Source organism: Triturus cristatus, chromosome 12, assembly GCF_964204655.1.
Source record: "Triturus cristatus chromosome 12, aTriCri1.1, whole genome shotgun sequence".
In the NCBI taxonomy this organism is placed as follows: domain Eukaryota; kingdom Metazoa; phylum Chordata; class Amphibia; order Caudata; family Salamandridae; genus Triturus; species Triturus cristatus.
In genome coordinates, this window is record NC_140595.1 from 818,314,668 (window position 1) to 818,338,305 (window position 23,638).

The window sequence follows — 23,638 nt, forward strand, 5'->3', positions numbered from 1 at the left end:
CATGAGAGAGGCTTGAACGCCTCCAGAAAATCCTGTGAAGTGCATCCACATGTGGCGGCCGAGCACCACACGAGTGCCAAACACCCTTTCCAGACAATCAGTCATATCAAACCCAGAACGAATGACGTATTTGGCAACATCTTGACAATCCTAAATGGTTTGACCCAGTTAGCCCCTAAGGAATTCTGGGACCGCCAGCAAGGCTTTGCTGGTCATGCCTCAGAGGGCATGCATATATCGGTCCAATAAGCAGATTGTATTGGCTGATGCCAGTGCTAAGCTAACCGAAGAGAACATTTGTATTCCAAATGCCCCAATCCTCTTAGACCCCTTTTCTGGAGGAGTCATGGAGAATGTATTGAGGTTTACTTTCCTGGGTGAAGCCTGAACCACTGGATTCTCTAGAGTAGCATGTTCTGTGAGAAAATCTGTGTCGTTAGGCACTGGTCTGTCAAAACTGGCCCCCTGCCTACTCACTGGTGGGCAAGGACAGGGCTTTGACCAGGTGCCCATTAAGGTGTCAGTGGGGGCCTCATTCAAACGGAGCAACACCTCAGATGTGGCTGGCCCGGGCTGTACGTTTCTATACAGGGAATTTGTCTTAGCCTCAGTAGAGGGGAGTTGTTGGTCCAAGACCTCGGCTGCTCATCAGTCTAACTCTACAATGATGCCCTCTCTTCCGTTGGAAGTCCAAATAGTGAGTTCAACCCTGTATCAGGGAAAGTATCAAACCAAGGAACACTATGGATCAAGAGATGGTGAACCTTTGAATCATGAATAACCTAATGCTTGTTTGAAAAGTTATTTTTTAAAGGACAGAAGCCCTCACCCACCAAACGGGTGATATGCTTCAACACAGGGTCCCTCCTCGTGCCAATTAAAGTGGGCTATAACTCTGCCAAGCAGGGAATCTTTGGATGTTTTTCAGGAGACTTATGGTGGATACTGGTTGAAGGAAAAATATTTCAGTGGGTGAAGTTTCCCTGGTGTTGTGTATAAAGAGATCAAAAACTGCACAAAACTACCTCAGGGTTGACCTGCAACATCTTTATTCCTGTCCTCATGTAGATATATTTAACATAAAGGGGGATAATTCAACCCTCAGTATTGGTCGACATGTTTCAGCACTTAGCTGAGGCCCCTCAAGAGGTGCAAGCGGGCTTTTTTTAGGACCATAAAAAGTTATTTACTGTATAAGAAGTGTCTCAATAGCTGTAACAGTGTGAAAATATCACCTAATATTTGACCCACTGATTATACGGCGCTACTGTCGCCAAATGTAATGGATTGTCAAATCTGTGACATGCTGGTACTGGACTACAAAGACTGGGGTGACTCTTTCCAAGAACCCGGATAGTTTATGTCCTTATAGCACAAGCCTAACTTGGGCTTTTTAAGAATCCATCGCCAGTATGCCCGCGGAGGTACTAGTGTCGATAAGGGTGGGACCAGCATAGGTCATGGAGCCGGGGTGGAAGCCTGTACCAGCCGGTAAGCAATCCATACCAGGTCCAAGAGGGTCAAATGGCACCGAGGATGGATCTGCCAGCTGTAACCTGACAGAGGTCCCCTGAATCCCTGGTCTCCAAAGGCACACCAGAGGAAGCTCGAAAGACACCAAATATCTGCAGCATGGCTTCCGTAAAGGTGCCAATTTGCTGCGGCATTGCTGATGGGCAGGGAAGTTCGCGGGGCATCGGGCTCAACTTTGGAATCAGCTCTGCAACCGGAGATCTGGAAGGAGATTGCCTAACATCTCAACACCCACGTGCCTTCTCTTTCGATAAAAAGAGGTGGAATGTGGTCAAATCTCGCTTTTCTTTCTTGTGCTTGCTTTTGGACTTCGATTTTGTCTTATCGAAGGACTTTGATCGCAAAGCTGACCTCTCGTACCCTCCATTTGGAGTGGGACTTACTTGGGCTCACAACTTCCTCGTATTTTAGGCAACATACAGCTTTGCTTCTCTGTCCTGGATCGTCTTCAGGTACATCACGCTCGTTCATCGACTTGGAGTAATGCCCCAAGCCGAATCACCACAGACACACCTCATGTAGGAATATTTTAATGTATGTATTTTCTTCTATGTTTTTATGTATAAAGCACATTGATACATATATAGTATAAAAAAAGAAAAAGATTCATTGAATATATTTTTGTACTTTAGATAAATAAAACTTCAAAAAACTTCTGGTCTGGTTTAGAACAGTTTGTATATCATGGACATACTGCAATACATTATATGAAATTGTCTTTGGAGAAGTTTCTGGTCATTGTTTGCCTTACAGCACCAAAACATCCTTGGTAGAGGTAATCGACAACATTAGACTTGCCCAGGACATCGGGCAGTCAGTAATGCTGGTCTTGTTAGATCTATCGGCAGCCTTCCACACCACCTCCCACAGAACTTTAGAACAAAGGTTGCGAGAGATGGGGGTCGGAGGAAAGACCCATCACTGGCTGAGCAACTGCCTAAAAGGTTGAACCACCGCTGCACAAATAGGCACACTAGTTTCCCGAAGTTTGATTGTAGATAAGGGAGTCCCTCAGGGATCGATACTTAGTCCCATGCTTTTCTCTACGTGGCACCTTTGGCAAAGGTAATTAGATCTTATGGGTTTGATGTAGTGTCATTTGTTGATGACACTCAGTTGTTCATTACTCTCGGACCCAATCCAACAGACACCAGAATCAGATTCAAAAGCTGTATGACACACATAAACACCTGGATGCAAACGAACCATCTTCAGCTCAACACCAGTAAAATCCAGGTAATATTATTTGGTAAAGCACTATAACTCTGGTCTAATGACGGGTAGCCTTCAAGCCTAGGCCCCTGTCCATCTCCTAAGCCCACAGTACATAACCTTGAAGCATAAACAGATGACAAACTGTCCATGAAAGTCCAAGTAAATCATGTCCTGTGCACCTGCTATGGCATAATGCGAACCCTACGTAAAATCTTCCAATGGATACCAGTGGAATCAAGGAATCCTCTCGTTCAGGGTCTAATAATCAATCGTCTGGATTATGGAAATGCACTGATGGCCTCTATCGATGAAGAGCTATATACCAGACCCCAGGTGTTGCTGAATACCGCTGTCAGACTAGTGTTGAATCTTCCATCGCGGTCTCCGTCTGCACCCAGTTTAAAAGCTCTACACTGGCTCCAATTAGGAAACATGTTCATTTCAAAATTATCTGCCTGGTACATAAGACCACGCATGGAAATGGGCCGATTTACCTGGCCAAGAAACTTAATTGGTATACACCAAAAAGGAATCATAGGTCAGGAACAAGACATCTACTCACCCTTTTCAGGGTCCGGACAGCCAGAAATGGCGGCTGATCCTTTTCCCATTTAGCTCCCCTCATCTGGAATGAGCTTCCAATGCAACTCCGAATGATCACAGATCACAAATCGTTCAGAAAGAAGCTAAAAACCTGCCTCTTCTAAACGTTTTCTCCCTTTTTACGCCGTGAACCTTTAACTTCATTTGAACCTGCTACAGCGCTTTGAGACCCCCCCGGGTGATATGTGCGCTCAATAAAAACCTTATAACATAAGAGAAGTGAAGTTATAGATTCACACTGTGAGGTGAGCAGGGTGAAGAGAAGAAGATTTATAGATTCACACTGAGAAGCGAGCACGGCGAAGGGAAAAGGAGCTATAGATTCACACTGAGAAGGGGAGAGGAATTCTAGATTACAACGGGGAGGTGAGCAGAGTGAAGCAGAGATGGGTTATAGAATCAGAGTGAACAGTGAGCAGAGCGAAGGGTGATAGTTTATAGACTCACTATGAGGGTGTGCGTAGTAAAGAGGAGATGAGTAGTGACCCCCAAATGATAGGTGCAGAGTCACAATGAGCACGGTCAACATAAGATCAAGTGTAGATTCATGGTGAGTGTTGTGTAGAGTGAAGAGGGGGGTATAGACTCACAGTGATAGGTAAAGAGGGGGTATAGACTCACAGTGAGATGTAAGGAGGAGGTATAGACTCACAGTGAGAGGTAAAGAGGGGGTACAGACTCACAGTGAGAGATAAAGAGCAGGTATAGACTCACAGTGAGATGTAAGGAGGAGGTATACACTCACAGTGAGAGGTAAAGAGGGTGTACAGACTCACAGTGAGAGATAAAGTGGAGGTATAGACTCACAGAGAGAGGTGAAGAGGGGGTATAGACTCACAGTGAGAGGTGAAGAGGGGGTATAGACTCACAGTAAGATATAAAGAGGAGGTATAGACTCACAGTAAGAGGTGAAGAGGAGACATAGACTTACAGTGAGAGGCAAAGAGGAGCTATGGACTCACAGTAAGGTGAAGAGGGGGTTTAAACTCACAGTCAGAGGGGAAGAGGGGGTATAGACTCACAGTGAGAGTTAAGGGGAAGAAATAGACTCACAGTGAGAGGTGAAGGGGGTCGCCCAGTATCTTACCCGATTTAAAGCCCCAACTCTAAACCCAAATCTATACATTAGCTTTAATTTTTTCGGAAAGTCAAATACCCTCCCCTCTTCAAGTACCTAAATCTCCTAAATTGGTTAGGTATAAAATAATTGCATGGTTTTTTAGGAAGCGTACCGATTTGCTTAAAAGATATTCTCTCTCTCTTTTTAATTCCTCTTCCTCGCTATCTATCTTACTTTCATTTAGAGGGCGGGGTCCAGGCTCTAACTTAATGGCCTATTGGACTAAAGCTGGCTTTAGCAAAGTGGGTGATTTTCTACAACAGTCAAGGTGGATAACCCCGTCGGAGATGCGATTATTACTCCCAGGAAATTTTTTGTTAGTCGGGTCTTATAAAAAAATCTATCAATCCCTGCTGCAGTATGCTCCCATTTCGCTCTCTCAGATTTCCTCATTAAATAATGATCTTTTCTTTAATAACACTCTGATAAGGAAACCCGGAGAGTGGAAACGTTTTCTAGCTCAGTCTAGACAAGGTGATCTGGGTTCTAAAGCTGTCAAAAAATGGTGGGAACAAGAAAATCATGTTTTTCTTTTGAGCACATGGCGGACGATTAATAAGTTTAATTTTTCTACATAAGGGGAGCCAACTGGCGCAGAATGTTATTTTTTGGCAAGTGGCTTTTATATCGCACCCCGGCGGCAATCGCTAAAATGTATAGTAATTATATACCCAATTGTTTCAGATGCCTAAACTATGCCCCAGCTAATTGGACACACGTAATAATTGACTGTAGTATGGTGAAAGCATTTTGGTAAGACATTTTTGCCTTCTTACGCTTAAATTATCATATTCAGATATTTTTAAATGTTAAACTGATGCTTTATGGTTTCGATCCGTATCTCAATTTCTCTGATTCACTTGCCAAATTGGTTTATATTTGCATGGCAGTGGCTAGATCGCTGCTACTACAGAACTGGCGTACAAATCAGATTCCATCTATGCATGAATGGCTACTCAAAATGCGTAGAGTAAAGATAAGTGAGTGAAGGTATGCTTTGAGGATTGGGGGGGGGAGAAAATTTGAAAAAATCTGGGGGAATCTTTTTTGAACAATTTATTACTTTCTTGTCCTCTGATTTTGGAAACTTGTAAATTCCTTTTATGTCTATACTAGTTGTTGAAAGCAGGGTCTCCATTACGAGATACTCTTTGGTTTTTTACATTTTGTATGTATTTTGACTTCTAATTATGTATGACACCAATCAATTCCAATAAAAAAAAAGAGAGGGGGTATAGACTCACAGTGAGAGGTAAGGGGGAGGAATAGACTCACAGTGAGAAGTGAAGAGGAGACAGGCGTACAGCTAGAGGTGAAGAGGGGATATAGACTCACAGTGAGAGGTTAGAAGCAGGTATAGAATCATAGTGAGAGGTGAAGAGGAGACATAGACTTCCAGCGAGAGGTGAAGAGGGGGTATAGACTCACAGTGAGAGGTAAGGAGAACGAATAGACTCACAGTGAGAGGTGAAGAGGGGGTATAGACTCACAGTGAGAGGTCAGAAGCAGGAATAGACTCTTACAGCGAGAGGTGAAGAGGGGATATAGACTCACAGTGAGAGGTGAGGAGGAGGTATAAACTCACAGCGAGAGGTGAAGAGGGGGTACAAACTCACAACGAGAGGTGAAGAGGGGGTATAGACTTACAGTGAGAGGTAAGGAGAACGAATAGACTCACAGTGAGAGGTGAAGAGGGGGTATAGACTCACAGTGAGAGGTCAGAAGCAGGTATAGACTCTCACAGTGAGAGGTGAAAAGGGGATATAGACTCACAGTGAGAGGTGAAGAGGAGGTATAATCTCACAGCGAGAGGTGAAGAGGGGGTACAAACTTAGAACGAGAGGTGAAGAGGGGGTATAGACTCACAGTGAGAGGTGAGGAGGAGGTATGATCTCACAGCGAGAGGTGAAGAGAGGGTACAAACTCACAACGAGAGGTGAAGAGGGGGTATAGACTTACAGTGAGAGGTAAGCAGAACAAATAGACTCACAGTGAGAGGTGAAGAGGGGGTATAGACTCACAGTGAGAGGTCAGAAGCAGGTATAGACTCTTACAGCGAGAGGTGAAGAGGGGATATAGACTCACAGTGAGAGGTGAGGAGGAGGTATAATCTCACAGCGAGAGGTGAAGAGGGGGTACAAACTTACAACGAGAGGTGAAGAGGGGGTATAGACTTACAGTGAGAGGTAAGGAGAACAAATAGACTCACAGTGAGAGGTGAAGAGGGGGTATAGACTCACAGTGAGAGGTCAGAAGCAGGTATAGACTCTTACAGCGAGAGGTGAAGAGGGGATATAGACTCACAGTGAGAGGTGAGGAGGAGGTATAAACTCACAGCGAGAGGTGAAGAGGGGGTATAGACTTACAGTGAGAGGTAAGGAGAACAAATAGACTCACAGTGAGAAGTGAAGAGGGGGTATAGACTCACAGTGAGAGGTCAGAAGCAGGTATCGACTCTTACAGCGGGAGGTGAAGAGGGGATGTAGACTCACAGTGAGAGGTGAGGAGGAGGTATAATCTCACAGCGAGAGGTGAAGAGGGGGTAGAAACTCACAACGAGAGGTGAAGAGGGGGTATAGACTCGCAGTGAGAGGTAAGGATGAAGTATGGACTCACAGTGAGAAGTGAAGAAGTGGTATAGATTCACAGTGAGAGGTAAGGAAGAGGTTTAGACTTGCAGAGTGGTAAAGAGGAAGTAAAGGCTTGGTAAGAGGTTTGCAGAGTGAAGTGAACACAATTTATAGACTCGCAATTTGGTGCTCAGAGAAGAGAGGCTTCATGAACTCACAGTGAGAGGTATGGAGACTGCAGAGGAGGTATAGACCCACAGTGAGAGGAGGCATAAACTTACAGTGAGAGGTGAAGCGGGAGCAGACTCACAGTAAGAGGTGAAGAGGAGGGATAGACTCATAGTGAGAAGTGAAGAAGAGAGAGGCTTTGTGAACTCACAGTGAGCGGTAACGAGGAGGTATAGGCTCACAGTGAAGTGCTCAGAGGAGAGAGGCTTTATGAGCTCACAGTGAGAGGTAGGAAGACTGAAGAGAAGAGAGGGTACAGGCGCATGTTTTGTTTTATGTTGCCTCTTCTCGTCGTGACTCTACAACTTTCATTCCGGGGTCACTACTCATCTCCTCTGAGGCAGGCAACAAATTACATTTTCTCCTTCTGTGTGTCTCTCTCACCTCCCTGATCTTCCTTCCTGCCCATTACTCCACCGTTCTTCCCTCTCCCCCTCTCATCTTTGTCTTTTCTCTGCCCTCCAGCTCTCTTTCTTCCTGTGCGCTGTTTTCCCCCTCACGCTACTATGTCGCTTTTCTCTCTCTTTAGTGTTGCTCTTTGCCTGTTCTCTGATTTCTGTATTATACCACATTGGACTTTACTATTTCTCTCACTCTTGTCTCCTTTTCTCCACATTTTCCTTTCCCTTTCCACTCTCATCTGTTTGCCTTCTCTTTTCTACCTATCAGTAACGTGTATACCTTCTCTTATATTTTTCTGCAATGTCTGCCCCTTGTTCCACAACTTGTCTCAGATCATCAACGCTTCCTTCATTCCCCCTTTCCTCATTGATTCCTCCAGTTCCTTCCTTCTCTTTCTCATCAATACCCCCTGCCGCGTCCTTACTGTATCCGCTCCTCAAGCCTCCTTCCTCATGAGGGTCCAGGGAGTTCAGGTCCTGGTAATCTTTCGACATTGCTGCTCTCAGTCTCACGGGGGAGCTCTTCAGATGGAAGGAAAGGCTCCTGCAATGAATGATGGGACATTAAAAATACTGATGCTTGACTTCAGTCCTCCACAGCTGTCACGTTTTCTGCTCATGCAACCTCTGCTCGCCAGATGTGCTCATCTCTAAGAGGATGCGCACCCTGGCCACTGAGCCGAAACTGTCTATATTGGTATTAATTGTGACTTTCATCTCCAAGCTCTCTCTTGATCTCAGAAATGTGTTCTTGGTGTGGATTTTGCCATCTGATTGATTCTAGGAACTGTCTGTAGTAGAGTATAAATGTACATCTCACCTTTGGCGGGGGGCTTGTCTCCATTGCCAGAGTAAGGTGATCCCTTTGTCAGTCCTCTCAGAGACTCATAGATTTGCAATGCCCACTTTCAGACTCAACCCAAATGTGACAGGAGTTTTCTCCATCGATGAGATGGACGGTCCTATGATGTCACCTTTGCACCTAGTGTCCAGGCATGCTGTGGTACTAAAACAGCCCTCTGGAGTAACATTTTCTCCTCCCTGAAAATTCCTTGCAGCAATTTGGGTATTGCATAAACCTGAATCAAAAGTTTAAAGTTGCCCCCTCAAAGAGGCCTAGGTTAATGGCCCTCATACCCTCCTGCTACCACCATTCAATACCATTCTGGGTGTTGGAGAACCCATCACATTTGGGAAAGCCTGTGATAGTGCCCTGCACAAGAAAATATTTAGGAAAAAATAAAAACACCCTTTGAGTTAAGACAAACGTCAAACAGCAGCACAACACACCTGCCATGACCATCAACTCCAGCCTCTCCCTTCACTCCCAAGTAAACAAAGCGATGAGTGGAGTGGTGTAGGTTGGAGTGTCGTAGAGTGGAGTAGCGTAGAGTGGAGTAGCGTAGAGTGGAGTGGTGTAGAATGGAGTAGCGTAGTATGGACTGGTGTAGAGTGGAGTAGCATAGAGTGCAGTGGTATAGAGTGGAGTAGAGTGTCATAGAGTGAAGTGGAGTTGAGTGGAGAGGCATAGAGTGGAGTAGAGTGCAGTGTTGCACAGTGGATTGTCGTAGAGGGGAGTAGGATGCCGTAGAGAGGAATGAAGTAGAGTGGGGTGGCCTAGAGTGTTATGGAGTGTCATAGAGTGGAGTAGAGTGTCCTAAAGTGGAGAAGGGCATCATAGAGTGTCATAGAGTGGAGTGAATTACAGTGGAGTGGTGTAGAGTAGAGAAGCGTAGTATGGACTGGTGTAGAGTGGAGTAGCATAGAGTGCAGTGGTATAGAGTGGAGTAGAGTGTCGTAGAGTGAAGTAGAGTTGAGTGGAGTAGAGTGCAGTGTTGCACAGTGGATTGTCGTTGAGTGTAGTAGGATGCCGTAGAGAGGAATGAAATAGAGTGGGGTGGCCTAGAGTGTTATGGAGTCCTAAAGTGAAGGGCATCATAGAGTGTCATAGAGTGGAGTGGCTTACAGTGGAGTGGTGTGGAGTGTCATAAAGTGGAGTGGCGCAGAGCCAAGTAGCATAAACTGCAGTAGAATCTCATAGAGTGAGGTGTCAGGGTGGAGTAGCATAGAGTGGAGTGGCAGAGAGCAGAGTAAAGTGGTGAAGAGTGGTGTAGAACATCGTAGGGTGGAGTGTCGTACACTGGTGTAGAGTGGTGTGACAGTGGAGTGGCATTGAGTCGAGTGGCAAAGTTTGGAGTCGAGTATTGTAATGTTGAGTGTAGTAGAGTCAAGTAGAGTGTTGTGGAGTGGTGTCATGTAGAGTGGCATGGAGTGGAGTTGAGTGAAGTGTTGTAGAGTGGAGTGATATGGAGTGGAGCAGAGTGGAGCGGCATGGAGTGGAGTGGCGTGGAGTGGAGAGGCATTGAGTTAAGTAGAGGATCTTAGAGAGGAGAGGTGTAGAGTGGCATTGAGTGGAGTAGAGTGCAGTAGAGTGCCGTAGAGTGGAGTTAAGTGGTGTGGGGTGTCATACAGTGGAGTGGTGCAAAATAAAGTGTGGTGTCATGGAATAGAGTGTAGTAGAGTGGAGTGTTATAGAGTGTTGTAGAGTGGAGTGTCATAGAATGGAGTAAAGTGGAGTGGAGTAGAGTGGAGTAGAATGTTGTAGAAAGGAGTGACAGAGTGGAGTAGAGTGGAGTGGATAGAGTGGGGTAACGTGGAGTGGCATAGAGTAGAGTGGAGTGTCGCAGAGTGTAGTGGCATAGAGTAGAGTGGGATAGAGCGATGTGGCATAGAGTGGAGTAGAGTGGCGCAGTGTGGAGTAGAGTAGACTGGAGTGGCATAGAGTGTTGCAGAGTTGGGTGGCATAGAGTGCAGTGTTGTACATTGGATTGTAGTAGAGTGGAGTAGGATGCCATTGAGAAGAATGGCGTACAGTGGGGTGGTGTAAAGTATTATGGAGTGTCCGAGTGGAGTAGAGTGTCCTAAAGTGAAGAAGGGTATCGTAGAGTGGAGTAGAGGGTCATAGAATAGAGTGGTAAATAGTGGAGTTTAGCGGTGTAGAGTGGAGTGGCATTGACCCGAGTAGTGTAGGCTGGAGTAGAATGTTTTAGAGTGAAGTGGCATAGAGTGGAGTAGAGTGGTGTAGAGCGTCATAGAGTGTCATACACTGGCATAGAGTTGAGTGAGTTGCATAGAGTGGAGTAGCAAAGATTGGAGTAGAGTGTCATAACGTTGAGTGTCGCAGAGTGGAGAAGAGTGTTGCAGAGTGGAATGGCATTGAGTGGAGTCACATAGAGTGGAGTGTTGTTGAATGAAGTGTTGTAGAGTGGAGTGGCATGGAGTAAAATGGAATGGAGTGGAGAAAAGTGGCCTAGAGTGAAGTGGAGTGGTGTAGAGTGGAGCAAAGTGTTGTAGAGTGGCGTAGAATCAGACCCTCCAGCATTTCGCGATTCACGAAATTACAGCGAAACCAGCAAAGGATCACGATGTCCGCAATATCTGCCATTACGGCCGCGACAAATGATCTCCCGTCAAATAGAAAAAATTGGCTGTATGCACACACGTCATTACGTGGGGCAGTACAGCCATAATCGCTTCTCCCTGCTACATTACAGCCAATAACAACTAAAAAGTTCGCATACTTTTAGCATTAAAAAATAAGGGCAAAAAGGGACGCTGAGTCGAAAGAAGGGGAGGAGTGGGCACTTATTAGGAAGAACAATAAGTAAAAGACCTGTCTTTCCTGTGCAGGTGTTCCTCAGGCGTGTCGTCGGCGCCAAAGAGATTGAGACCTTTAAATAACAGGGTCAGTGAACAAGCCTGTCCATCAGATATCCCAAGCTGTGAGGCTGTCTGTGAATGCGAGGGGGGCAGGGAGGAAGCTTCCAATCATCACAGTCGAGCCCTTAATTTTCACATCACGTCCTACCAGCACAGGTCAAGCACTGCTTCTATGTTCGGACTTTTTGAGGGGGGCTGGGGGGGAGTGTGTTTGTATGCATGTATGTTCAAAGTATGAAGACAAAAAACAAAAATTTGAATGTGAAACTGATACTACAGATTAATTAGGTTTTCTACACCTTTTGGAATTAATTTGTGGCTTTTTATTTTAAGCCAGTGTGCACTTTCTTGAATAAAGAAAACGTGTAATGGAGAGTTATTATTTAGACACAAAGAAGCTACTACATGATAAATAAAATGCATTCCAACTTGTATTTTTTCACGTTAAATAAGTGGAAAGTTGTGGCAGACTCGGAGTGGTGAATAGTTTTATACGAATGTAAAACTTTCCATCTATATTTAATTGTAATTGTTTAGAATTTGCAGGCACATTGTGAAAGCAAAAGAACCACTGACTCAGCCCCACCTTTCTCAGCACTTTTATATTTCCTAGGTTCAGGCATGACTACCACAGCCTAGTCAGGTTTTTGTACTGCATTTTAGGATTTGTAGTTGTGTATATATGCGCACGTGCACAACTCCCACTGTCCAGAGTTTTACAAAGGATGCCGGGATCTGCATTCCTATTTCATGATATATATATTACCTACTGGCGGTCGCCAGTAGGTAGTTATAGTTAGGACCGTGTTTCCATAGGAAATCCGCAACATTCTATTTTGAATAACTTTGGCGCCGATTGACGAATCCTGGCGAAATTTTCAAAATAGGTGGGGCGCCCCGCTCCGCTCCATTCCTATCCTGAAAGTCTTGGGGGGATTCGTCAAGCGGGGGCTGAGAAAAAGGGGGGGTCCCAAAACGTGTTTTCCCCATGCATTTTTCCATAGGACCTTTAGTCCAAGCTACAGCCCGAACGGCTGAACAGAATTACTTGAAATTTGGCAGAGAGGTAGTCCTCAGGTCAGGGATGTGCCTTTTGTAGGTCTGGTGTAAATGTGTTCAGCATTTGCTGAGAAAATATCATTTAAATCAATATATATATCTATAAGCGCGCTCCGAGCGCGTACGGTAAGCTTACCGTACGCGCACGGTGCCGTGCGCGAGCTTAATTCTGATTGGTGGTTACATGACTGTAAACATTCGAATCGGTCGAAATCAGGAAGTGTCGGCCGCCATTTTGTGTGTCTCACACTGATAAACAAAGGTGGAGAACGTGAAAAGGGGGCAACGAAGAGAGTTGCAGACCCCCTAGCGTTTGTCAGGGCGTCCAAGAAGGTCACAAAAGTATGAAAAATACATTTACATTTTTTTTTTTTTTAAATCGCAGGGTGCGTGTACGGTAACCTTACCGTATGCGTTATATATATATATATATATATATATATATATATATATATTATCTACTGGCGGTCGCCAGTAGATAGTTATAGTTAGGATTGTGTTTCCATAGGAAATCCGCAACAATCTATTTGGAATAACTTTGGCGCCGATTGACGAATCCTCACGAAATTTTCTAAATAGGTGGGGCGCTCCGCTCCGCTCCTTCCCTGAAAGTCTCGGGGGGATTCATCAAGCGGGGGCTGAGAAAAAGGGGGGGTCCCAAAACGCGTTTTCCCCATGCATTTTTCCATAGGACCTTTAGTCCAAGCTACAGCCCGAACGGCTGAACAGAATTACTAGAAATTTGGCAGAGAGGTAGTCCTCAGGTCAGGGATGTGCCTTTTGCAGGTCTGGTGTAAATCTGTTCAGTATTTCCTGAGAAAATAGCATTTAAAAGCATATATATATATCTATAAGCGCGCACCGTGCGCGTACGGTAAAACTTACCGTACGCGCAAGCTTCCGTGCGCGAGCGCGATTCTGATTGGTTGTTAGATCTTAGTAAACATTCGAATTGGTCGAAACCAGGAAGTGTCGGCCGCCATTTTGTCTCTCGCAGTCTGAGGGGGTGAAAAACAAAGGTGGAGAACGTGAAAAGGGGGCAGGGTGGACAGTTCCTGACCCCCTAGCCTTTGCCAGGGGGTCCCAGAAGGACCCCCATGGGCCAAAATTTCCTGATGACATATGTGTCTTTCTGAACAAAAAATATTTGTAATATATGTATAGCTAAAAATTAATGGAAGAAGACATGGGTAAATAAGTGTCTAAATACAGTGATGTAATATCTGACGTCATCAGCAGAGGATTGCGGTCGCGTGAGTTATAGTTGCCTGCACTAACTATAACGGGGGAATTTCAATGGTTTTTCACGAGTGAAATGTCCAGCTAACTATAACATGTGTGAAACCTATGGTTTTTTAAGTGAATTTGCAAGGTTTTTTAAATGCTAATTCCTAACTATAACGTGTGTGAAACCTATGGTTTTTTCAGTGAAAAAAAAAAAAAAAATATATATATATATATATATATATATATATATATATATATATATATATATATATATATATATATATATATATATATATATATATATCCTGAAATAGGAATGCAGTTCCCGGCATCCTTTGTAAAACTCTGGACAGTGGGAGTTACCGTACGTACGCACCTTGGAAACTTGTGCGGTGTCTTCCTTTAGGCAGACCCTCCAGCCTTTCACGATTTCGAGATTCACGAAATTACAGCGAAATCGGCTAATGAGCGCGATGGCCGCAATATTTCCCGGTATGACCGCAAAAAATGGTCTCCCGGCAGATAGCAAAAATGGGAAGCTCCTACTGGCTTTACACACACATGTTGTGTGTTCAGTGGTGTTTGCTTGTTGGACCATCTCCTAGTAGATGTCTGTTGTTTTAGTGAAATTTGCGCTTCCAAACATTTGTCTTTTGAGGCATTTCAAAGTTAAGCTGATGTTGTTACTTTAAGTGATGTTGGTGCTTAAAAATGTTTGCACAACATCTGCGAGCTGCGTTGAAACCGACCCACATCTCCAAGGTCTGGGGTGTCTTTCACTTCTCCATGGTTAGGGGTGTCACTGACGTCTCCATGGCCAGGGGTGTCACTGACGTCTCCATGGCCAGGGGTGTCTCTTACATCTCCATGGTCTGGGGTGTGTCTGACTTCTTCATGGTCAGTGGGGTCTCTGACGTCTCCATGGTCAGGGGTGTCTCTGAGGTCTCCGTGTGCTATTGTGCTTGGCTTAACCTATTCTCCAGAATGTTACCACAAAGGAGAATATAGCAAAAAAAACTCTCTCAGACAGATTATAATGCCTATTTCAAAGTTAACTACTCTGCTAAATCAGTTACATTGATTTAAGGCTGAAAGGGAATGATTAGGAGTAAAATAAAGTGCCGCAATTATGCCGCAAAACTTCAATTTTTGTGCCGCTAAATTTCCATGTTTGTGCCGCTAAATTTACAAATCTATGCCGCAATATCCTGGGGGTCTGTAGAATGGAGTGGCATAGAGTGGAGTAGAGTTGCATAGAGTGGAGTGGCATAGTGCGGAGGCGTGTAGAAAGGCATTGAGTGGAGTAGAGTGTCATCAGGTGGAAATGCATAGAGTTGACCAAAGTGGTGTGGAGTGTCGTAGAGTGGAGTGGTGAAAAATGAAGTAAAGTGTCATGGAATGGAGTGTCATAGAGTGGAGTATCGTAGAGTGGAGTGTTATAGAGTGTTGTAGAGTGGAGTGTCAGAGTGGAGTAAAGTGTCGTGGAGTAGAGTGGAGCAGTATGTTGTGGAGAGGAGTGGCATAGAGTGGAGTAAAGTGAAGTGGGATAGAGAGGAGTGGCATAGAGTGGAGTGGCAATAACCCAGCCACACCAATCTAAAAAATATCATATCTTATTGTTTGTTTCGGATTAAGAAGAAGAAAAATAAAATCCATAAAATGTGTGACAATAAAAAACAGCATTACCTATATACAAAGCTTACTTATTACATTTCTAACAATTAAAAAATGTAAAACTACATAAAAGGCAGCAAGATGGAATAAAATAATGGGGTGGGGGGGGGGTGTAACAAGCACCCTTTGAATGTATATCCTCTTTCTACAAAATGGAGTAAAGTGCATGGAGTGGCACAGAGTGGAGAGTCGTAGAGTGGCATAGATTGGAGTAGAGTGGCATTGAGTGGAGTAGAGTGCCGTAGAGTAGAGTGTTGTAGAGTGGAGTACAGTGGAGTGGCATGGCGTGTCGTAGAGTGGCATAAAATGGAGTAGAGCACCGTAGAGTAGAGTGTTGTAGAGAGGAGTACAGTGGAGTGGCGTGTCATGGAGTGGCGTAGAGTGCAGTGGCATAGAGTGGAGTAGTGTGGCATAGGGTGGAGTGGCATAGAGTGAAGTGGCATGAAGTGGAATGGAAGGGAGTGGAGTAGAATGTCGTACAGTGGAAGAGAGTAAAGTGGCGTAGAGTAGAGTGTTGTAGAGCAAAGTGATTTATAGTAGCATGGAGTAGAGTATCGTAGAGTGGAGTGACATAGAGTGGAGTATGAATGGTGTGGTAGCACACTGCCATTACATACAACATTTTCAAATGAAATTTCCATTACATTTGCACAGACATACAGTTTTACTGATAAAACTATACAGCACAGAAATGATAGCATGTAGAAATCTGCATCACCTAGTGTGTACTGATTTGATCATATTAAAATATTTGTCTCCACAACACTTAAGAATAACAAAAAAATGTGCTTCATTTGTGCTTTTCTAATTCTGATACACTCTGAAATATTTACTGGCAGTGTTGTTATGTGCTAGAAAATCATAACATCCCACAGCCTTTCCTTTCACACCCCTACCACCCAGCAAGATAGTCACATAAAGTCTCTCCCTTTGCAGTCAGAGAAAGAAAAGTAAACACCAACCTCCTTCGGAAGACAGCGCCTAACATTTGACCTCCGTCTTTGAATGAATAGCAAATGTGGCAAGATAAAAGCAAGATTTAAAGGGTTGTTTTTGCACCTTTACTTCTGAATTCCAGCATGGTTATTTCTGGGGTCCTTCTGCATCCCCCCCCCCCCACTTCCTTACTTTAGGGCCTATGGCGTGGGTGTGAAATTGAGGAAGAGGATTACGTTATGCCATTAGTAAAGAGCAGTGACCAAAATAAACAAGCTTGTAGCCAGAACACTGTTCCTTGCATGCAAGATTAGTAGCAATGATAAGTAGAATCAGTCAAGCAAAAAGACAAGAGGCAGGAACCCCTTTCAAGAAGTACACAGTATGCTGCTTCCTGAACTTGCTTTCAAAGAAGACAAGTGAAAACACATGTACTCTCATGGAGTCCCTCACGAAAAAGAAAAAAGGTGTTCCCAGAAAGCATGCATTCGTGGAAGAATACAAGAAGCCGGTCAGAGAAGTGGTAAACAGGCTATGCTCCATGGAGAAACAAACACGAGCTGGATGGCCTAATACAAATAAAGCCAGGAAATAGAAAGTAAGCAAGTGTCGATGACCAAAGGCAAAGCCAATAGTAAGCAATGGGTGGAATGCATTCCTAGGCCAGCTTTCTCAAGTCCCCAATATCTCAAGCAACAGATGTACTGTCTGGTAGTCTTCGACCTAGAAATACAAAAATGGTCCCCACATGCTAGGAATAAATTTCCAGGGCATCAGGGATGTTGCTTTTCTTTCTTTTTCCAAACAGAGACCATCAATGTGGTGGTCTGTCTTCAGAAAATTAAAAAATTGCTGACAGATCTGCCATGCCACCCATGGCATGATGGATCTGCCATCAATGCTTTTTTTTTTTTACACCACAGCGAACCACCATGGAAGCGGAAGCCACTCCAACGAAGAAAGCAAGACGGACGACCAGGTGAGAAAGTTTAAAGTCTGAAACTGACCATGAGCAAACACTAACTGAAGCCTAAAGTACTTACAGTTACACACGACTAACACGTCTGACCAGCTCCCCACACAGCAAGAATAGCAGCATGGAACCTATTAACCAAACAGTGAAAAAGAAAGCAAGACAAGTATAAAACATAATGTACAATAACTTGTTCCTCCTCTTAGCGCCAACAGATGGGGCAAGTGTACCAACTCACCTCAGTCGCCGCACACAATAAATCACAGCTAAGATGCCTTCACAGGGTCGAGATTCCAGATAGGTCTCAGCGTCGTGGCATTGCAGGATCCGGAGCACAATTTTGCTTTTTGGAATGGATTCTGGCAAGCACTGCAGAACAGAGAGGACTCATGAGGGATGTCAGATGATGAACTGAAAAACTACAGAGTCAAAGAAGCGAGCCACGCTGGCAGTGGTGTAGCTAGGGGGGCGGTCGATTTTTGGGGTGGCAACAAACCCCCCCCTCCCCCCATATCCCCCGCTCGTCAATGTGCCGCAGAGACTGCCGTCGGCGCCCATAGTGTTAGCTAAGCCACTGCACGCTGGAAATGAGCAATGGCCCGGAGGGACACTCCTCTGCACAAGGGAGCAAGGTGTTGTCAAGTTCCTACTAATCTGTAGGATCTGAGTGTTTGTTGGACAACATAAACTTAGGGTGAGGTGTCTAGACTGATTCCAGGCACCCCCGCAGGATATGTTGGCCTAGAGACCAGCTAGCTCACAGTGCCAACATAAGCCCCCCTAACCTTACCGAGGAGCAAAGGTTTTTGGCAATCACTGAACATGACAACTCTGTCCCCTCAGGGATCGTGGAAACAGATCAGAACCTTTCGCTCAGTCACTCGTGCTCACTTGTGCTCGGAGAAATATACAGAGAATACACAGTGGGACATTTTCAACATATTTATAGAACCAACGATATACAGACTATATGTGCTGAGATAATCAGTAGACAGAAGCAGATGAAAGTGATTACAGGCACCAAAAGAGTGAACAGTAGATACAGTTCTACCTTGGTGCTAAAACAGTATTTTTATGCAGGCATATAATACAAGGCAGTAACCAGGCGTACTCCTACTATGCAAACCCTACTCTGAGTGTACCTAGAGCGTGTGTAGGTGTGAAGCCCATTACCTGACAGGAGAGAATGTAGGAGCCCGTCTTTGTCACAAACTGGCCACCCCTACACAGATATGTCAGACCGCTGCATGGTGAAGTCTCAGCATGCAGTGATCCTTGGTGTTAACTGAAATGCCTCCTCTGCTAATCATTATTTATAATACAAAGCATCCTTGTGATGTGCGTATAGATGAGCAATGATATGGATATGTAGATAGCCCTACCGCCCCATGGATGAAGATGAAGATAGAACGACATTTGTACACAGTGTGACAAAAGTCCTTGTACACGATGTTCGAGTCATCGTGATAATGTTATGCAAAGCTGTGTAAACAAAGCAGTTTCAGAGAAACTAATCCAACATTGTCGTACACGCAAATATGTGCAAAAGGTCGCAGCACAAATGTTATTGTGCAAAAACAGGACAATGTAGGAAAAATGTGTAGCTCTGTTACTTGGACCTAACCCAGACACATAAAAGGCTCCACACATGTAGTGGTGGCCCAGCACCGGTGCCTTCCAACCAGCACCACCTGGTGCAATGCCACAAGAAAAGTACCTGGGGTAGCGCAATATTTTAGATGCATCTTGTTTCTCTCTTTTTTAATACAGAGTCCAAATCAGGAAAAGTGCATTTAATGTACAGATGCAGATCTCAGAAAGTGGCTTTACCCACAAAGGAGCCTGCCTTCCTCTTCCCCCAGCGCCGTGGAAGAAGCTTGTGCATTCTGCCAGCTGATTGGCTGACAAGTGGGGCCGGCTTCCATCACGGAACCCAACCAAAGAAAATTCACCAGGGCAGCAGAGTTTTGGACTTGATGTTTTGGTTAGGAGGTGGAAAATGAGGATCCAAATGTAGCAGCTTTGCGACAGATATGGACCTCGGGATAGGTTCGGTCCAAGAGAAGAAAGGCCGAGAAGCGGGGTTGTATGCAATGGATTTCACCTTAGGGTCGACCTGGCTCCCCTGAAGTCTGGTCCTGTAGGGTTTCTAATGAAGGCATGGTTGTTTCAAGGCTGGTCTTAGCAGGGGATAACAAGTCTACATGAATGTTTGCCTCGTTATAATACATTAAGTTGTTGTTTCTGAGGGTACTCAGGCAGGTCAAACGATCTCAAAAACAACAGAAGGCCGGACAAATATTGGGGCTCACACCATTTTTTTATATATGATTTCGTGAAACTGGATAGGAGAAGTATACTAACTCTATGTCCTTCAATCCTCTGTTAAATATACAGATAATATTCATCCAGTGTCATTCCCCGACAAATTAATAAAATTGTTTATCAGTTCTCACTCAACAAACATATCCCTAAACATAGAGGTATATGTGGAGACAGAAAAATTGTGAAATGGTGAGAGAGTCCCTCACATGCGCACCACCAGAGGGGCTACTGGTTGGTTCTCACCGGCTTGCCCACGTTTTTCATCTTCGGGATCTCTCTCACCTGTGAAAGTAAAGAGAATGAAGCGTGTCCAGTGTAAAGTAAGAAAGTGCAGACAGAAATGTGAATGTCGAAAGAAAGACCGGAAAAGTGCAAATGGGAAGAAATCTTTTCTCCCAAATAAAATTGAGTTAAGGTTCACATACACCACGTTACAATTTTAATCACACTTGTGAACCATACTCAATGTTAAAATCAAACTTGCACGTTATAGATCATTCAAAGATGGACCAACATGTTTCATTGCCTTTTATTCCTTTATGGCAAATTCATAAGGGCTTGAGGTCAGGCCTTCTGTTGTTTTTGTGATTAAATGAGTAGAGGGTGTTCTGACGTATTACCCTCTATAGCTCCTTATTGTGGCTAACTTAGGTCAAAAGATCTGACATGTTGGTTAATAGGATTCTAAATGGGTGGTCTCGTCACCAAGTGTATAGATGGATCCAAGAACTGGTTAGGGCCTAGAGAAGATAGCCCCAGAGGCAGCACAATAATAAGCCTCCCACGTTAGGGAGGAGCGTTGGGTTAGAAACTATGCAAGATGTCCTGGTACTTTTCAAAGCAGGAGAGGGCAGGAGCCTGTGGGGCCTGGTCAAGAGAAGATGGGACAAAGATACTGGCAAGTTTTGCATTTTGAAGCAAATTGAACCAGTGACAAAATGTCCACTATCTGGGTGGTTAACAGTGTTCTAACTCAAATTCCCAAGAAGGTTTAGGACATATGATGGCCAATCTCCCTTTTAGTGCACGTTGTTCACCACTGTTCGGTATCACGAGAACGCTTGTGTCTAAATCTTGTGCAGCTACTTTCTCTATTAATGACATTACATGCACCAAAAGCGAGATCATATTCACTGCAGATGTGGAATAATATACCCACCAATGGCCATTCTATACCAATCATCTGTTGTCCTGTACCCAAGGATGTCACCATACCCCTTGAATGTCCCTTCATGCACCAGGAATCTTACATCACGCCAGTAATGTCAGGGATGATTTTATGAATGATGCTGAAGATGATTCCGCAGTATTGTCATTGATGATGTCCTTTGAGATCACCTGTAGGTCCCAGGTGTATGTTATGGCCAATGGCCATGTCGGTACCTTGTACCCATATCTGCACTATCTACAAGCCATGACTTGTGGCCATGTCTGTGTCTAGTACCCATATCTGCCCTGGATGTATGACGATACAACGCAAACATTTACAATGCATGCAATTACAACGCAGTTTTTACATCACAATATCCATTACAACGCATGTTTTTACATCGCACACCATCACAACCCATTTTTAGAAACAACATTTACAATGCATTCCATTACAACGCATACCATTATAACGCATATTACTTTTAGGGCAACAGTAGGGTAAGTGTTGGATAGTGTAGAGGTAAAAATTACTTTTCCCACTCCAGTGAGTACAACAGTAGGGTAAGTGTTGGATAGTGTAGGGATAAAAATTACCATTCCCCATTACTTACCTTATATTGCGTTTTAATGACATGTGTTGTAGTGACATGTGTTGTAATGACATGCGTTGTAGTGACATGCGATGTAATGGCTGCGTTGTAATGGCATGCGATGTAAAGGATGTTGCATTGTAATCACTGCGTTGTAAAGGTAGTGTGATTCAATGACTGCGATGTAAAGGTTGTTTCCCATCTGCCCTACCTACAGGTCATGGCTTGTGGCCATGTCTGTACCTAGTACCCATACCTGCCCTACCTACAGGTCATGGCTTGGGGCCATGTCTGTACCTAGTACCCATACCTGTCCTATCTACAGACCATGATTTGTGGCCATGTCAATCAAAAAACTCTGATAAATCCAGTTAAAGTGAAGTTGTAATTATGAAATAAGACCATAAACCCATGGACTTTGGCCAGCGATGGATGTCAACACAGACCATAACTGGCTCTTCGGCCTTAAAGACCATGCCTAGCTAACCGAATGTTCCTCTCATGACCTCACACGATGTGACAGATGACATCATAAATGACTTTGATGGCATCACTCATGAGATTACATATCACCTTACTTTCAAAAATACATCTAACATCACTTTGACTACAGTATTATTTCTTGCTTGGATGTGTGCTGTTATATAATGATGGTACAATCATTTATTGGCAATAATATTGCAAGGTCATAAGCAGAGCATTTGGCGGGTGAGCTACGGATTTCATGAGTGCCCCATAATTCCTAGGACTTTATGGTTCTACATATTTTCTTGCTGGTGGTACCTCTAGAAGACACATTGCTCCACCAATTGTTTTTAATGTTGTGGGGGATGCAGGGAGTGCAGCAGCCCCTCAGTAATTCTCCTATAGTAGTTAAATCCATGGCCCCAGGAGAGCTCACTATAGTTTTTTAAAGCACTCCTAGCTGAAGCTATGTGCTCTTCAGCTGGAGTGCAGAGACCCCTAGAGGTTGGTTCAAGGGCTGCACTTTGTAGCTTGAAAAATGTTTAAAAAAAGATTCAAAGACACGTTGATTATTTTTTTTTTAAATAAAACTTTATTACATTTTTTATGACACTCAATTTTATTAAACATTGCGTTCGGTAAATTAATGAAATATTGATTTAATTATAATTATTGGTCATTTTAATTTTGGACAAGGACAATACATGTGCTTTATATATGTTGATATCCTGACCCATTCGAAAAGTCAATAGGCCTGCTTTTTATATTTTGGTAGTCTGACCTTTTTGACAAAGTTAGCAGGTCTGCGTTACCTAAAAGGACACCAAGGCCATGCGCCGAAACCCCACTGCGCATGTCTCGTGCACAGAGGGGGTTGGGCACCAGCTGCCAACCCCTTGTCGGCCAAAGGCTGTGCGCAGTATGTTGTTGCCTGCTTGCGAGGGGTGGGATGCATGGCAGGGCCACAGGCCAGGCCCTTTGGCCAGTCCCACACCAAGCACAGCCAAAGACCAAAGTAACTTGTACCTTAAACTAACTATAACTTGGACCCTTGCCATGCACTGATAATTATCTCCCATATTACATCACTTGTGACATGTCCTATGACATCATTGATAACATGACTGTAACTGAAATGGCATCATTGGTGACAAGAATGTGCAATGTGGGAGTGCCAGTTATAGTTACTTTAGGGCACAAGTTACAGTCACTTGAGATAACCAACTATAACTGGTGAATTTCAGAATTTTAGTTCTTTTAAAATGGTATGTTGTACCTGACATTTTCACCTAAAAAGAACGCTCCTGTAACCTTTATTTTTTTCAGTGAGTATTATTATATTTATTACCTACTGGCGGCGGCCAGTAGGTAGTTATAGTTAGGACCTAGTTTCCATAGGAAAATTGTTTATGTTTTGCTACTAACTTTGACACCATATGATGAATCTTCACAAAATGTTCAAAACAAATTTGCCAGTCACTTCAGCTGTTGTCTTGAAAGTTTCAGGGTGATTCGTCAAGCGGGGGCCAAGAAAAAGGGGAGAGCCCAAAACACATTTTCCTTATGTTAATTCCCATAGGGTTTGTGAACACGACTACAGCCCGAACTGCTGGCAGGAATTACACCAAATGTGGCAGAAAGGTAGCTCTTCGTCTAGAGAGGTGCCTTTTTGTGATATGGTGTAAATCCATTCAGTAGTTTTAGATATATTAACCGAAATCAAAATTTGTATACCAGGGGCTTTGATCCTCCGCAGATCCGACAGCCCCCGTACTGTAATCTAATTAGCTGTCAACACTTTAACCAGGAAAGGTTAGCAACCATCTTGGGACTTGGCTTCAGCTGAG

At 44.1% G+C, this 23,638-nt stretch overlaps 1 protein-coding gene across 4 annotated transcripts in view; it reads right to left on the reverse strand.

Moving 5' to 3' along the window:
- The window catches only part of LOC146782976 (asialoglycoprotein receptor 1-like), a 172,316-nt gene that overhangs the window by 135,487 nt on the left and 13,191 nt on the right, over nt 1–23,638 (reverse strand). For all 4 annotated transcript variants that reach the window (XR_014972186.1, XR_014972184.1, XR_014972185.1 and 1 more), the window contains exons 2-4: nt 17,498–17,628; nt 17,330–17,390; nt 8,096–8,214 (exon numbers count right to left, since the gene is read on the reverse strand). Coding sequence is in view for 1 of the 4 variants with exons in the window: in XM_085638440.1 (XP_085494566.1) it covers nt 8,096–8,165 (70 nt within the window). In the remaining 3 variants the exon portion in view is untranslated. The remainder of the gene's footprint in view (nt 1–8,095; nt 8,215–17,329; nt 17,391–17,497; nt 17,629–23,638) is intronic.